The sequence below is a fragment of the Battus philenor genome, unplaced genomic scaffold (genome assembly GCF_028537555.1).
Source record: "Battus philenor isolate CCGP_79_NKW_IND1 unplaced genomic scaffold, ilBatPhil1.0.hap1 SCAF_23, whole genome shotgun sequence".
NCBI classification, from domain to species: Eukaryota; Metazoa; Arthropoda; class Insecta; order Lepidoptera; family Papilionidae; genus Battus; species Battus philenor.
Genome location: NW_027181686.1, coordinates 8,037,137 through 8,052,976, shown reverse-complemented (window position 1 = coordinate 8,052,976; position 15,840 = coordinate 8,037,137). Strand labels below are relative to the sequence as shown.

Sequence of the window (15,840 nt, the reverse complement as noted above, 5' to 3'; positions counted from 1 at the left end):
CAATTCTGTGCACTATGTGGTCTGCTCCTTCTTAATCCGGCGGGCTAAGTTAGTTACTTCCATTCATAATTTACTTATTATCTATTATGATCTAATTCAGTGTTTCCCAACTTCTCATAGGCGGGAAATTTGATTGTTAAGCGGAGAAATTCCAAAATGGACTTGACAAGAGTTCAATTCTTTCATTATAATATAAAAATTATGTTTATTGCATAGAGGGACGCAAGAATTTTAAAAATGCTTAGGGGGGGGGGGGTTGGCACAAAGAAGTTTAGGAGACATTGATCTAGTTAGTCAGACTTATATTAAAGGATCTTACTGGAAAAGCAATGAGCAGAAAATCAATTGATTTTGAAAATAGAACACAATTTTTTCAAAAGATTATTTGTAGATAGTAGCACGACACTACAGTATGGTATAGAGTATTAATAGCATATACATCTTTATTATAAGCAGAAATAAACATTACGAGGTAGCAAAGACAACTACTCGCAAGAGACTAATAGCATTTATCAATACGGATCCATTTCATTTAAAACCTAGTATATATACTCACATAAATGTTTATTAAATAAATTTAAAACTTTAGAATGTCTGGATCAATCAAACCAATTTTTTTTTCATGTTTTTCTTTGATTTACAATACTGATGTACTTACAATAAAATAAATAGTTCGACAATGTGAATACATCTTGCGTACTATTTTTTTTGTTTGAAAAAGACTTTTCTTTTCCAAATAAATCACTGTGTAAATTTAATAACCTGTCTCAGCTGACAAAAATTTGACGTCAATCCAAAGTGAAAATGCCATGATAAGATGATTTAAGCGCTTTACACTGTTTACTAGTAAAGTGTAGCAAATAGAAGATTTATTTGAAGTTGTCATTATTGATTATTAAGACATTAAATCAGTGAATAACGTAAACATTCAAAAATACGCTTCGATTTTTTTTTATTGAAATGCGATGGGCCAACACCTTTTAAGTGTGCGCAGTCTGCCGGGGTAACCAGTATGAAATATGGGAAGATTAGGATCACTGTTAATTTTTTTTGTTGATCGAATAATCTTCTAATTACAAACCCATTACTCTTCTATCTAAAAAATCGTAATAATTTATTTTTTGAATCAACTGTGATTTACTTAGCTATCAATTTGGGTTGTCAGTCCGTTCTTTCTATAAGCGTACGAAATAGCACCGTTGTACTTTACATTATTATTGCACTGGCATAACTGTATCATGTTTAATATGTTAGGACTGGGAATACCGGTTCGATAGGGACCAATAATGAAAAGATATCGTACGGTTGCCGGCTTGTCCTGATACGCCCTCTATTTACATCTCGGTGAGATAATAAATTTGCATCTAGAAGCGGCGCAGTGGGTACCTGCGGGTTTATCACGGACATCGGTACCTCCCGCGTCGCCACAGGCAAGGGTTGCCGATGTCGTCGCGTCGTAAACTTTATTTATAACCCAACCGCCCGATTATTGCTGCGACTTAGCTCCTCGCCGACTCATTTGCATACAAATTTATAGGTGGCGGTAGCGGTGAGCGTACGGCTTCCGCGTCTAGGCCGGGGAGATTCGGGTGACACGCCCGAAACGCTCGAAGACTAGTAAGGGGATGCTAATATATATTAGGAACAGCGAATATTACTGGTATATTAATTAGCCCGTCGTGCAACTGGTTTTAATAGTAAAAAAACAAAAAAACATTAAAATAGCCTGAAGAATAGTGAAAACAACTGTTCTTGCTTGGTTTCGGTTAAAGATGATGCTTTAAGCCCGGGGGCTTTTACAGCTTCATCGGTCCTGAGTTCACGAAGCGGAAGAGTCCGTGAACTTAAGAAACAAGTGTTCTGTAAACCTGCCGAAGGTCTCTAAAACTTATTATCACAAACAAAGTCGACAGCTAGAGGCCAAGGGGGCGTAGTCCTACGCGCGAGTCTGGCCAAATCCGCATGACTATAAACATATAATATTTACTAGACATGTCAGGGAGAACCGATACAGATGGAGTAATATACTAAAAAACAAGTTATCTACGTGATTGAGGTAACGAGCATTGGGGTTTAAAACGCAAGGAGGAGAAGGGTTGTTGCAAATTACCAGAGATACCAGGGATTGATTGCGACACGACGCTGATGTTCGTGCTGCTCACCAGCACATTTAGAAACTTTGTCTAATAAAACAGACATCGTTTTTATCATGCCAGTACTGTCAGCAAATCATATTCCAAACCGAACATACGTATGCTGCATTTTTAAGCTAAAGGGAACAAACATGATCATACTTCAATCACAAACTATTACTATAATTTCGAAATAACTAAAATTTATAACGAGTTAAGAACTTTAAAGGAGTGAATGTATATATGGTCTATATCTATATATATGCTCGTTATCTAGCAAAAAGCTTTAAAACTTCTAGAACTTTTTCTAATTACCATGTATAAAGTGATTAGTCTGAGTTACTTTAATTAATTATTACAATTGGAATGTGACAGGCTTGCTTAATCTACAAGTATAATACAGACAGAAAACAATGATTTATTTTAATAAGTAGTAATTTATATCTAAAAAAAAAGTTTACAAGCGTCATGCATTATTTCTGAAATAAAGATAAGTATATTTAGATAAGGTTTGGATTGATAAATTAGATTGATAAATATGTTAATAGAAGGCAAATGAGCGATACAATCACTCTTGTAAAGTTATAAATATATCATCTATAATCAATAATCCTGTAGATATAAATTAGTTTCTTGACGAAATATAACTTTTATGTATACTACAATTAAGAGATTTAATTTTACAATGAATTCATTACACCCATTTCTAAGACGTCTAAGAGTCACCAACGCGAAATCCAAATCCTAATTCAATTTAGCCAAAGGGTTGCCAGTTACGCGGAATGGGAAAAAAGCGAGGCTGGGGAAGGGCGAGGGAGTTCACCGACATGTCTGGGGGCGGCGATGTGTCAACTTGCGTGCGGTTTTCGGTGCGCGATGTAATTGATGCGTTCCGGGTCAGAACAGATTTTTACTTGTCGGAGGGAATGAGTTTTTTGTTGTGATCGATACGTAGAGGATTTGTTCTATGTCACTCACGGGTCTTCAGTCGTCACTCAATAATCCGTGATTCAGATTATTGGAAGTAAAATAGACATGGTTATGCACACAAGATTCAACCCACAACATTTAACAAAATGAATTATGCACACAAAGGACGTAAAACGTGCTCAAAAGCGATATGATCAAACGGATTGGCAGTGATCAGGTCACAGAACAGATGGCCGCTGGAGCCTTAAGGTTCTATATGAAACCACGGTCTGACAAGTGCAACGGAGGATATCCACCCACAAGGTGGGACCTTGTTAAGGTAGTAAGAATATTCTAGATGCAGGCCGCTTCCAACTGGTTCTATTGGATATCTAGAAGGACGGTATATGTTGAGCACTGGATGCCTCACGGCCGAAATATTATCTATTGACCCAGAAAATGATTACTCGACGATACGTTAAAAAAATTGAAATAACCATGTCACTTGGTTCTACCGTTTGGCTGATTATTTAGATCATTTAGTAGAAACCACAATATTGCAATATTGCATTTAAAATAGATGTCTTTTAAAAATAGTCGCCTATTATTTAAATAAGTTTGCTAATATATTAATTTTGCAAGTCTCCTTTTTCTCTCAAATCTTTGTAAGTGTGGGTTGAATACCAGTCGCATAATTACGTCCAAAATAAGTTCATTGCAAGAGTAAATCAATCCACTACAGTTTAGTCTTTTAACCCGAGGATTACGAATCTGAGAACCCTGAAATCGTTTTATAAGTAAAAGTCGCAAAGTTGTTATTGACTAATGTTCCCCACAAAAACCTTTTTAAAGAAAGGGAATGTTTATGTTTGGTCGTGTATAAAAAATGCAATGACTCGCTATTTTCAAAACGAATATTTAACTTGATCCTTCAAATCGCATGCGAAATGGAACTGTTACATTTCTTTTTTGTCAAAACTAATTTACCGTTTCCCGCGATTGAGCCGTCAACATTGCAGACATAAAAGAAAATTAGGCGCCAAAATTAGGTTTGAAGAAAAATTGTCGTGTCGGGGTTGCCACATGACAAAAACAAATGCCTCGCGGCCGCCGTTTCTCACCAGACGTCAAAACTTTTAAAAATGTCACCCGAATCGGCACAGACTATAATTACGTCTTTTTTCTCTTCCTACCCCTTTACAAAAAAAGTTTGTTTATGAATTGTAAATTGGATATAAGTTTCTTTTTAGCTGCGTATAATTTAAGACAATACAGAAAAGTTTCGTAAAATTCAATATTATTTATGGCAGTTTTGACTTTGTTAACTTCTACGACGTTACGTATCTTTGAATCTTAGCAATTTTCTTTACAAACTTATATTTTCACTTAAATAATTTAGCACGATTTGATTGTAATGATATTTTTAGTATTAAAACTATGAAATAGTTTTTATCTTAAGTTATATAATACTCAGGTTAATGATTCGCAATGTAATAAGATAGTAAGAAAATTAACATGAGATAAAATTTATCATTTTACAAAAATAGTAAAAGCAGATGGTTATTCTGAAGACTCATGCCATAAAGGCAGGAAAAAAATGGACAAAGTTACATTGTTATTACAAGAGGATAATAATATATTTTTCACAAGGATGGTAGTAACCACGTGTTTTAGTTTTAGGAAGGCATTACAAGGGAGATCAATTCGAATCCATTTTATAACAAATTAGACTCTAGCATTCTCCTACTTAATATATAACATTTTTTTTTCACGAATTGTATTGTTAAAGTAAAATAATATGATCAGTAGTAAGCGAACTACCGAATCTACCTGCTACAACACACCTCAGGAAAGATAATAAGGAAGAATAAGGATATGAAAAGTATCGAGGAAACCACGCGTTACAAGTTTAAGAATGCTATTACACTGGGAGTTCAATTCGATTTTAATTTGTATCAAAATGGACTCTTCTAGTATTCTTCTCGTTTATATAATGTATACAGATTGTATTGTATTGTTATAGTAAAATAATAAGTAAGATTGATCAGTAGTAAGCTGGCTACCGAAACTCCTGTACCGCGCCAAGGGAAAGCGGGGCGAGGTGGGTGGTCGAGGAAAACAATATACAGTTGACTGCGGACTGATAGACAGGAGCAATCGATATACCACCCGTGCGCGCATACCCAAGGCATTGTAAAGCTGTTTCGGTAGGAGTATAGTCAAGTTGTAACATAATGTAAAGAAGGAGTAATAAAATAATAGCGTAATCTTTGGTATCATCTATTGTACTGTTTTTTGTTTGTTTATGTCAAATGTAGTGTATAAATAAACGTATTTTCGTCTGTCGTCCCGAATTAGGTAACCAGCGGGTAGACAGTACAGCGGAGTCATGACGTAGCCGTGAAGCGGCCGAGCAAGTAAATGATTATTTGTTTACTAGTGAAATGTGTCCATTACACTAAGTACCTAGATTGTTATTTGTTAAACTATTTTAAATAAATATATGAAACGGTCTGCTTTAAGTTTTTACGCCGAGATTTAATATTAAAAATAAAATCTTTCCACATACGCAAGAGAATACATTACGAAATTGCTTCGTTATTGCTTATCGGTAGATGTTTTTAATACATTTTGTTTGATTTGGTAAACTTTAAAACATTACACGAAAGGTTCTTGTAACAAATCCAAATACGCTCCATGGTTTTTAAGTTGCGCAGTATATTTAATGGCTTCTTAATTAAGTGTAACGGAGATTTTACACAGACCAAGAATCTAATTCGAACTTGAAAACTTGAACTTGAACTCGAAATTCGACGGTTAGCTTAATAAATCTAATTATACATATAAAACTGATAAATACTAAAATAATAATCTATTTTAAAATAAGACATTTTCTTTATAATGCTTATTTGTATATATACAGTTATGTAGTTATGATCTAAAGATTTATTGGTAAATTGTACATAATTAAAGCTATCAATCGATTACAATGGTCGATATAAATATAAATAATTATTTACATTATGTTCATTAAAAAAATGTAGCAACCAATGTAAAAGACTCCTAAGATCAATTTTTCGGTGTCTCAAGCTTCGGCTTTTCGACTTCCGAGGTTAAATGACGAAACTTAATTCAGCGAGTTAGCGAACTTTGCACCCGTCGCGAAATTTTCTGTCGAAATATTGAAACGTGGAAGACTCATAATTTACTAAAGTTTTTCGTTTGTTTGTCTTAAGCAATATGTTTCTATTTTGGTCGTTTAGGTTTATTGTGCACACAAGAGCCATTTATATTAGATATGTGGGTGACACGATGGTGAAGGTAGACTTGCATAGAGCCATCAAATGTTTATATCCGCCGTGACAGCCCAAGCGGAGGTCCCCTGGTAGGGACCCTTTAGCGTAGTCACTTCATGAAGCGTCCACCTATAAATCTTGGAGCCACTAGTGTAAGGGACGTTAACTAAGTTTGCGATTAGAAAATTACCCGACTTCACAGAAGGCTTTTTTTAAAGTTCATATTAGCTTCCTCAGTACCGCTGCAATCTTCTCTGACTTGTGTTCAGAATTTAACCACGTGTTGCGGCTCAATGTACTGGCAGCAAGAGTTACAGTATCATATGGACCAGTGAGTATATCGCATCTACGGTAAAGTATTAGAAAGATTTTTTTTTTCTTCTTCTTTTTAGCAGGTAGACGTCCACTGCAAGGTTTATACTACCCCTAAGATTGCCACGATGACTGGTCTTACGCTGCCGTATCCAGCGACTTCCAGCGACTTCCAGTGACTTTCAGCGACTACCAGCGATCTCTATGTCATCGGTCTACCTAGTGTGAGACTTGCGCACGAAGCCTTTTTCGACTCGTGGTTGCCACTCGAGAACCTTTGGGCCCCAACTGCCGTGGACTAGTTTAAATATGTCGACAATATAATAAGATGAAAACAATAACAAAACTTATGTTCATCGTAAAGCTTTTAAAATACTCTACTTCATTATTTATATATTTTCCATATTATTTAATAGAGTAATAGTTACTATGAAAGCTTTCGCTGATGTGACAAACCTAATGCCGTAAATGTCCTTACCAACATAGCGTTAGAAAAAGATAATTACTTCATTAAATATAAGCTTAGGTCTTAGCATATTTCCTTGCGAAATATCTTTTAATATCGAATAAGCTATGTTTTGTAGACAAAAATGTCCTGATATTGCCTGTGTACGAATGCGGTTAAACTACACTGAACCGGCATAATTTATTAAAGACTCATGAATAAAAAGTACGAGACTATACGAAATTCGATTTACGCAATTATCATAAAAATCGCAACCGACCAAATTGGTATCGACAACGCGGAGGCAGACGGATAACAATAAAAAACATGAAAATTTCAGCAGCGCCGTTATCCGACGCGGACGACATTGCATGCGGTAAATGCATTCAGCATCGGTTGGGCGCAATTTTCGTGTTAGGCTGTTGCCGATTGTCGTGCGACAGTTTTTGTATGATTTATAAGTTGGTTGTTGGTTTGTTGGCCTGCGGGTCACGCGAACACTTGTGATCAATTGTCGCTCGCGACGTAGCGCCGGCGACGCTTTATCTTTTGTCAGGTTCACCTTTATGGTAATAAGGGTAGAACGCAAGGACACTTTTATGTTAAATCACAACTATTTGTATCCCGGCTCTACCTTGCAGAATACTTTAGATCTATTTTCAACCAAGCCGTAGTGATTCAACGTTATTGTTCTGTAGTTCAAAGGGGGTTAAACTTAGTGATCAAACTTGGCTTTTGACAGATATCATTTTTGAACTTAGTTGTTTCAATATCCTTCTATCTAGAATAAATTAATAAATTCTCGAGACTATATTATCCATATCAAATAACACCATCATGTCAGCCTATAGACACATACTGCAAGGCATAGGCCTCCTCCCAACGATGACTGGTCATGCGTTGTCATTATTCAGCGACATCCCACCACACACCCCTCTCTGTGTCTACCGACGTGGTCGTCACTCGAAGACACTTTTGCCCTAACGAGCGTCGGTTGTTATACATTCTTAGTCTTGTCATAAATATTGTACAAAGAAAAACAACATTTTTTATTGTACGTAATATTTATTACTATTAGTGTGTTAGTTTAATACATTTGTACAAAAATATTAAAAACGTATGTTTCAAATGGCCCCATTGGCTGCAATAGTCTTATAAACGTTAAGGCCAGTTATCAATAGAAGCACGCACTCTTTCTTTTTTTTTAATTTTTTACTGCCAATTCTTTGGATTGTTTTAGGGACTCCAAATTATCATGGACATAACAGCAAGCTTTTCTCTTTAAAATTGACCATAAATTATAATTCACTGTATTAAGGTCCGGACTAGATAACGGCTAGTTTTCAGCTCTGATCAAATCCGGAACGTTTGTTTCTAACCAAGATTGGGTAGATCGAACTTTATGACACGATGGCTAGCGTTGCTGGAAGTACCATTAGTGCTGGTGTTCTAAAACCTTTTTCACAAAAATGTGGCTCAGTCACTCCTTCATAGCTAACACCCCACTAAACCATTTTTGAAGTAGGTTAATTGTCATGTTGTACTCTGTTAACTGATTGGAAATCTTTTTTAGAGCTTCAGCATAAATACGGTCATTTTGGTTGTTAAAATTTTGTTCAATTTTAAAAATGTTCCCAACCGTAAGCAAAACATTCCCGTGACCCGCTTTTGCCTTAAGTAATTGTTATTATATTTTACCACGTACTGCTTTTTAAATTATCAGCTAAGATATGACCAGTGCTTCTTTTATAGGTTGAAAATCCTAAGTCAACTTTTAAAATACGCGACATGGTTTGGTACTATTTTTATCTCCCGAGATAAAATCTTTTGCTTTCGGACAAGTTTTCTTCGAATTATTTGCCTTACTGCTTTGATCGCTTTTTTTCATAAGAACACTACGTGGACATACAGATCTTCTTCTGTCACAAACAGAGGAGGCTTCATTGTACCTATAGCCCGGTATACAAACATTTGACATATACCAAGCATATGGAGGATTCTAAAATTTGGTACCATGTCTACTTTAAGTCATGCAATCACAGAGATGCGGTTCTCTTTGTCACCTGACTTCATTTTAATCAATCGAGTCACAAAATATTTTACAGTATATCAGCGCGAAAATTAAATAAGAAATTAAAACACAGTGAATAATCACATAAAAAATATATATTACTAATTCAAAAGTATTGTTTTGCTTATTTTTAATCATAACAGTGTCTGTGGCCAGATATTCCACTAATTATCATCATATTAACAAACTGGTCTGCATATTAGTAACGTTATAAAGTAAATTAAATAATTTGCATCTTCGTGAATTAAAAATGAACCTATAAGATGCCGTTTGTTACATCTGTTACGGTTAATATTATTTATGCAGTGCTAGCTGTTCTGTGGAGAAAACTGGTCGAATCCTTGACCAAGATTTTCTAGGAAAGGCGAGACCAGTGAAAATAAATGACCGAGATAAAGAAGCCTTTTGAGGGGTGATTTCATAAAATCTATTTTTGGTAATTTTTAACATACCAGAAAAATAGTGTGGCCAAGTTTTGTGCCTACCCATGTAGGTAATACAATATAATTTGAAAATATGCATTTTAATAATGAGGGTCACCTCTACCCTCTTGCGTGTAGCATTTCATAAATAGCTGGCTTCTACTCAATGAAATTAAAATACCTACCAAATTAGTTGTATCTAAATCTTATGGTTCCAGAGATGTTGTGATGATGCACATAGTTGGAAATCTCTTACATATACATATTTATAAATCAAGAAAAGTATAAGAAATTTACCAAAACGTACCATACAGATGTTTTTCAATTCCAGTTTTTCTTAATAACTAAACTGTGATATCGATTGGTGAGTTTATATAAGTGATTATACAATGTCATGTATAAAACATTTCAACCAAAATAATGTTCAATCAAAGATTTCTGTTGTGGTCTTAATTGTGGCCTAAGAAAAGCTATGCAGTAAATAAAATATTTTATGTAAGGTAAAATATAAAATATTTTTAAATCTTTACTTAAGTTCTTTATTTAAAATTTCTTTTAAGATATCAATATATTTACCTAGTTATTTATCAGCTAAAAAATATGGAAGTTTAGTCAACTAATTAGCCTATAAAGCCATATGTAAATTATCATCATTTTTGAAGTATCTTCCTATATAGAAGCAAGTATAGCAATCCATACTGCTTGCTTAATATATTCTGTGATATTTTCCAAATATAACTGGTTTACAAATTAAAGTCAGTCTAGTACTACCCACAACCAGCTACTTTTGTATTGTATGTAGCAAAAAATATATGTATTGATAACTGAAATATGTTAAAAAATTATCTTAAATTGTTGCAAATTAAAGTCTTTCATTACAAAATCTTGAAAAACACAGCTTCGAATCAACACCTTCAATGATTTTTTTTATATAAAATTTTAAGTCGAAAATTGTATTATAATGTTTAATTTCTGGTTATTACAATACCAAAAATAAATAAAAATAATGATACTCACTTTTCTCTTGTCGAACCCAAGCTAATGCACTGCAAAGTAAAGCAAGGGTTTTTCCAGAACCTGTCGGACTCTCCAGCAGGCAGTTTTGACTTTTATTAATAGCTGTTATAACCTAAAATTAGTTTTTTTTTTAATATGGCATTAATTTATACATTAACTACTCACACTGGCCTGTTTCACAATGTGGGGCCCATGCCTCTTAGGGGGGCAATTTTAGTATTAAGAGGAGCAATTCGAAAATGAAGGCAATATGAGTTTAACCTTTTTACTATATTATGAAAATAACAAAATTTTAAGCTAGCGCATGATACAAAAAATGTTAGAAAACACTGACTTAGACTCTGAAAACTTGTTATAAAAAGGTATTATTTTTCATTACATTTTTAATTTGATTTAGTATAAAAAGGTATTTATACATATATGGTTCTTTTTCTTTTTGCCTTTTAAATAAACTAATTAAGCTTTTTGGACAAAGAAAAATAGAGAATTACTTCTAGATATATTAAATATATGTAAATAAATTTATATAACATATGTTTAAGTACCAAAATAGCCAAAAAAAATTCCAACCAGATCAAAGAAAAATTACATATTAAGATAGGGTAGTGTTTTTACGTGTAATTTATATGGAGATATTTTTTTACTTCATAAACATATTCACCTTAAACATTAAAGCTGTCTGACTACCATAAGGCTCAACTGGTATTTGAACCTTTACCCCTCCTATCATCTTTTCAAATCCTTTAGGTTTTAATATTTGTGATATAACTGGTTTTCTTATGTTAGAATTAGTTTTAGTACTATGTTTAGCAGTTCGAAATAGATCCTTAATTAACGTTTGCTTCTTCTTACGTATCTCTACTTTTATGTCCTCTTCTTCATCAGAAATTAGTATAGTTTTAATTTTGGCACCCATTTCAATAACTTCCTCAGAATCATCGCTGCTGATAGAAAATGAATCAACAGGTTTGGAATTATCGTTTACTCCATCGAGGACAAAGCTATCGTCGTCGTCAGATATCTCTATGTAAGACATTCTAAATAAGTTACTACTATTTTCGATACAACTTGTTAAAAAATGGAAATAACGTTTGTTAAATTATAACTCAATAATTATTAGTATCAGTTCATTTTTTGTATATATACACTTAACACGCCACACGATTTCTATTATTTTTAAACATAAACTATGCTACTGTTATAAAACTACATAAACTTTTCTGAAATTATTCACATAAACATTAAAGTCCTGTCAAACATTGTTTTGACATGTTTGACAGAACTTTAATGTTTGTATGTACATGACACTGACATGTTAAGTTCAGAAACAACGAAAGTAATAAGTAACCAAAGTTTATTGTAGACATGAATTCAAAAAGAATATATGTATGGATAAAAACTAAATGCATGAAAAATATAAGAAAAGTTACATTAATATTTATAGTAGAATAAGACGATTCAGCTTTCAGAGAAGATTTATCTTTCAACTTTATAATATCTTAAGATTTAGGCAGTGAATAAAATGAGTAAAAAAAAATAATGGTATTACAACAAAACCTAAATATATTCGTTACGTTATAAATTCTTTTATGATATTCATACGTATGAAAATAAGAAAAAAATTGGTTATAAAGTCTTGAATCAATAAGCGCTTGCCTCAAAAGGTTGCGAAAGAGTAAAAAGTACATTAAATGGCTATAAATATAAAAAAGATAACATCTAAGTCAAATGGTTGATATTTCGCCATTCATTACTAAATAAGCAATTTGGAAGCTGTTACAATATAATAAAAATCATTTATTTTAATAATTGCAACTGTATTCAAGAAAAGCATACGTGTTTGTCATATAGTAAAAAGGCTTCAACTGGTAGTGTGATAGTAAACTAAAATGTAGTGTAGTGATGCAGGCTAGTGGTTAAAATCGTACTTTACAAATTAGCATATGTTGTCCACTTTTCGTTGTGAATATTATTTGTTTTATATATTACTTACAAATGGTTTGAAGGTACAAAATATTTTTTCGCAAAATTAGCTCGTGTGTTTTTATAAAAATGTAAAATTTCAATCAACAAAAACTACACTAATACTTGAGAGGTTTTTATGCGAAGGAAGTATAATTTAAAAGAAACCTACTTGTTAATAACTTTATTTACTCGGCATATAAAATTGTTAAAGTAGAAATGTTTAGGTAAAAAACCTATGGTCTAATATTAACAATTCCTCTTTGAATACTGAAATATAGACAGATTTTATTATAAAAATAAAAAAATAGTCATGTAAATGATATTAATTTAACACACACAATACTTTAAACTTTTGATTTAATTAACCACCTATATTTTAAATCATAACGTTTAAACGATTCTTGTTATTTGACCCGCACGAGTAGTATTTTAGCGTCGACGTCATTCTTCTATATTTTAATTGACCTTGTAAATCAATGTAATATCTCAGTGCCGTTGTCGACGTCATGGTTGTCGTGTCTCCTTCTAAAAATTATAGTATTCATTTTAAATAGATCTTATCGTGATCATTGTGGATTGCAATATTTATTATTATATTTTTATAAAATTGTACTTTGTTTCTATATTACTTGTATGTATAGATTAAAACATAAAAAAACCTAAAATTTTACATAGGTTTTTTTAGACTTAGTTTTTGAGCATTATTGTTGTAGAGCGTGAAGAAGCTACGCAATATTATTTTTTCGCAATATTCGAATTATCTGAATTGAATAATGTAGCATTATGAAGTTTTGAGTCCAAACCCTTTTTTAAAAATTATAGTATATTTATAAAAGAAACTATAAAAAAGATCTCATTAATGTTATGACTGATAGCGTTGCTTCTTCATGCTCTATAGTGGTAATGCTTAATAACTTATTTTTTTTTAGTCTACGATTGTCTGATTCGCACTTTTTCCTTATTAAGGTTCCGTATTCGAAATGTAGTGTCAGAAATCTGCAATTGAAAATATGATAATAAGTGATGGGTTTCATATGCGTCCTGTAGAAAATTTTTATTGATCATATAATTATTTGAGTACTCTCGATATCAACAACAAAAAATATTCGTAGAGAAAAGTTTGATTCTACACACAACGGAATACCTAGTGAGCGATTTATCCTACTTTTAAATACAGGCTCATAGGTGTTAAAATTTTAAAGGGGTTTTAAACGGCTCACCTATCAGCAAAAAGTTTTAAAGCTTCTACATTTATTACCAATAGCTCTTTATATAGTGATGACTCTAAAATATGTAACATTGATTTTTTTTATAAGTATGCGACAGGCTAATATACGCAATACTTATAGCAGTACAATGTCTGCAACGATAGATAGTGAAACATAATTTCAAAATACTGCAATGTCTGAACGTGAAAGTCTTTGGCCAATGTGTGTTGCCAGTGATGAAATACGAATTCGAGATGTGATCGCTTACGATGGGCCTTATCAGAAGGCTCAAGGTCACCAAGGGAGCATTGACGAAGGCTATCTAAATGAAGAGATCCGCAGAATAACCAAGGTTACCAACGTAGCTCGAAGAGTTGCTCGCCTGGAGTGGCAGTGGCTGTGCACATCGCTCGTGTAACCGCGGGACACGGCGTGAGTAGGCCGGCCTACCCTCTTGGTTGACCAATAGCATAGTTAAGTTACAGCCGTTGGATGCTGGTAACGCGAGACTGGTCAACGTGGCAATCTTTATGCGAGGTCTATGCCTTGCAGTATGCATCTATAATTAATTTAAATAAGTAGTAATTTGAATTTAATGAACGCCTTTTTTACATTATTATCATTATGTTTGTTTAATATTTCTGAAAAAAAAAATTACTTTTGGATATGGTATACCTTACAACTATACGTTCACATTTTTACAGCTTTGACAAATATATCCAATTCCTCTGTATAGACCATATTTTATGTTACATACAAAATAATAAATGCACTTACTCGAGTTATTGCGAGATCTGTTGTACTAAACTCGACGATGAGGTTGGAATTTCTTCGATTTCATTTAAGGTTTCGCAAAATAATAAGAAAACATTGTAAGGGCTACTGCCCACGCTAACCAGCACATTCTACTGACACTTAAAATTTAGCGACTATGTTAACAGTTGCAAATCTTCGCATAAATATGCTAAAACATTACAATACTTGACAAAAAGTTATTAATGCTATAGAAATCAATTTAGACTTTGACAGTAAGTTTCGTAGAGCAACGTAGTTTCTATGACTGCCAGTATTACATTATATGAAGCGATATTGTATCTGTATATGTAATAATTTTTTTCAAACGCTTAACAACAGGCACCGTATATATACCAGTCTTGTAAATTTAATCCAAAGGAGTTATAGGTCTGAGAATAAAGTTATACATGCACGGTTAATGGTTGATCTCTTTGCAAGAGAACTCTGTTAAGAGGTAGGTATTAACTTATTACCAGCATGGATGGTCTGGATCAGTTTTTCTCAACATCTTTATGTCTGCGTCTGACCCCAACTCTGATAACTCTAATCAGACAAGCACTCATAATGTAGTGCCGAAGCAAGTTATTAGTCATAAGGTTCCTCCAAGTCTTCTCTCAAAGGGAAAAGACATGAAATGTTACCACTGATATTACATTTCAAAATCTAAAGCGGGATTGCACCAATATCAAAGGGGTGTAACATTTACAATTACATGATCGTTTAATGTAAATGGTACAAGAGACAGTCTACTTTCGTTTTGACATTTCGTCTTGTCTTTTATTAAACAAATAGGGTTGCCTATTTGTTTAATAAAAGTTTAAACATGTTATGTAATGTTTTAACATTCCTATCGCTGAAACATAAGTATTATCCAAGATAGCATTTATACTATTATTTTTTAACCCCACCCAGACGAAAACTAGAAACTTAAATTATTTAAAAACATAAATCAAGTACTGGTAAGTATTTCACTTAAAGTATAAGTACCTATGCTCAGATCCAAGTAAATTTCTTTTTTTAAATCCGAAAAGTTTTCGATTTTCAAATGATATGCAATTAACATAGTGATCTAAGGCAAGTAATTTGTGTACCAATATAAAATATGATAGAATGTACAAATGTGTTTTATTGTTCACTCACCATTAACGCTTTTGCCGCCATTGCACCCGACTCCCGCCAAAATGCGGCGCCATTTCACGAGCGAATTGTCAGGGAAGTTATGGCGCGTGATAATTTACTTTATAACCTGACACTACTCTGTTTAGGCA

At 33.2% G+C, this 15,840-nt stretch overlaps 1 protein-coding gene across 1 annotated transcript in view; it reads right to left on the bottom strand.

The window, feature by feature from the left end:
* The window catches only part of LOC137924042 (Fanconi anemia group J protein homolog), a 92,649-nt gene extending 80,864 nt beyond the window's left edge, over window positions 1–11,785 (bottom strand). Inside the window, exons 1-2 of the mRNA XM_068767350.1 lie at window positions 11,266–11,785; window positions 10,605–10,716 (exon numbers count right to left, since the gene is read on the bottom strand). Coding sequence (XP_068623451.1) covers window positions 10,605–10,716; window positions 11,266–11,640 — 487 coding nt within the window. The 5' untranslated portion in view covers window positions 11,641–11,785. The remainder of the gene's footprint in view (window positions 1–10,604; window positions 10,717–11,265) is intronic.
* Between the last annotated feature and the right edge of the window lie 4,055 nt (window positions 11,786–15,840).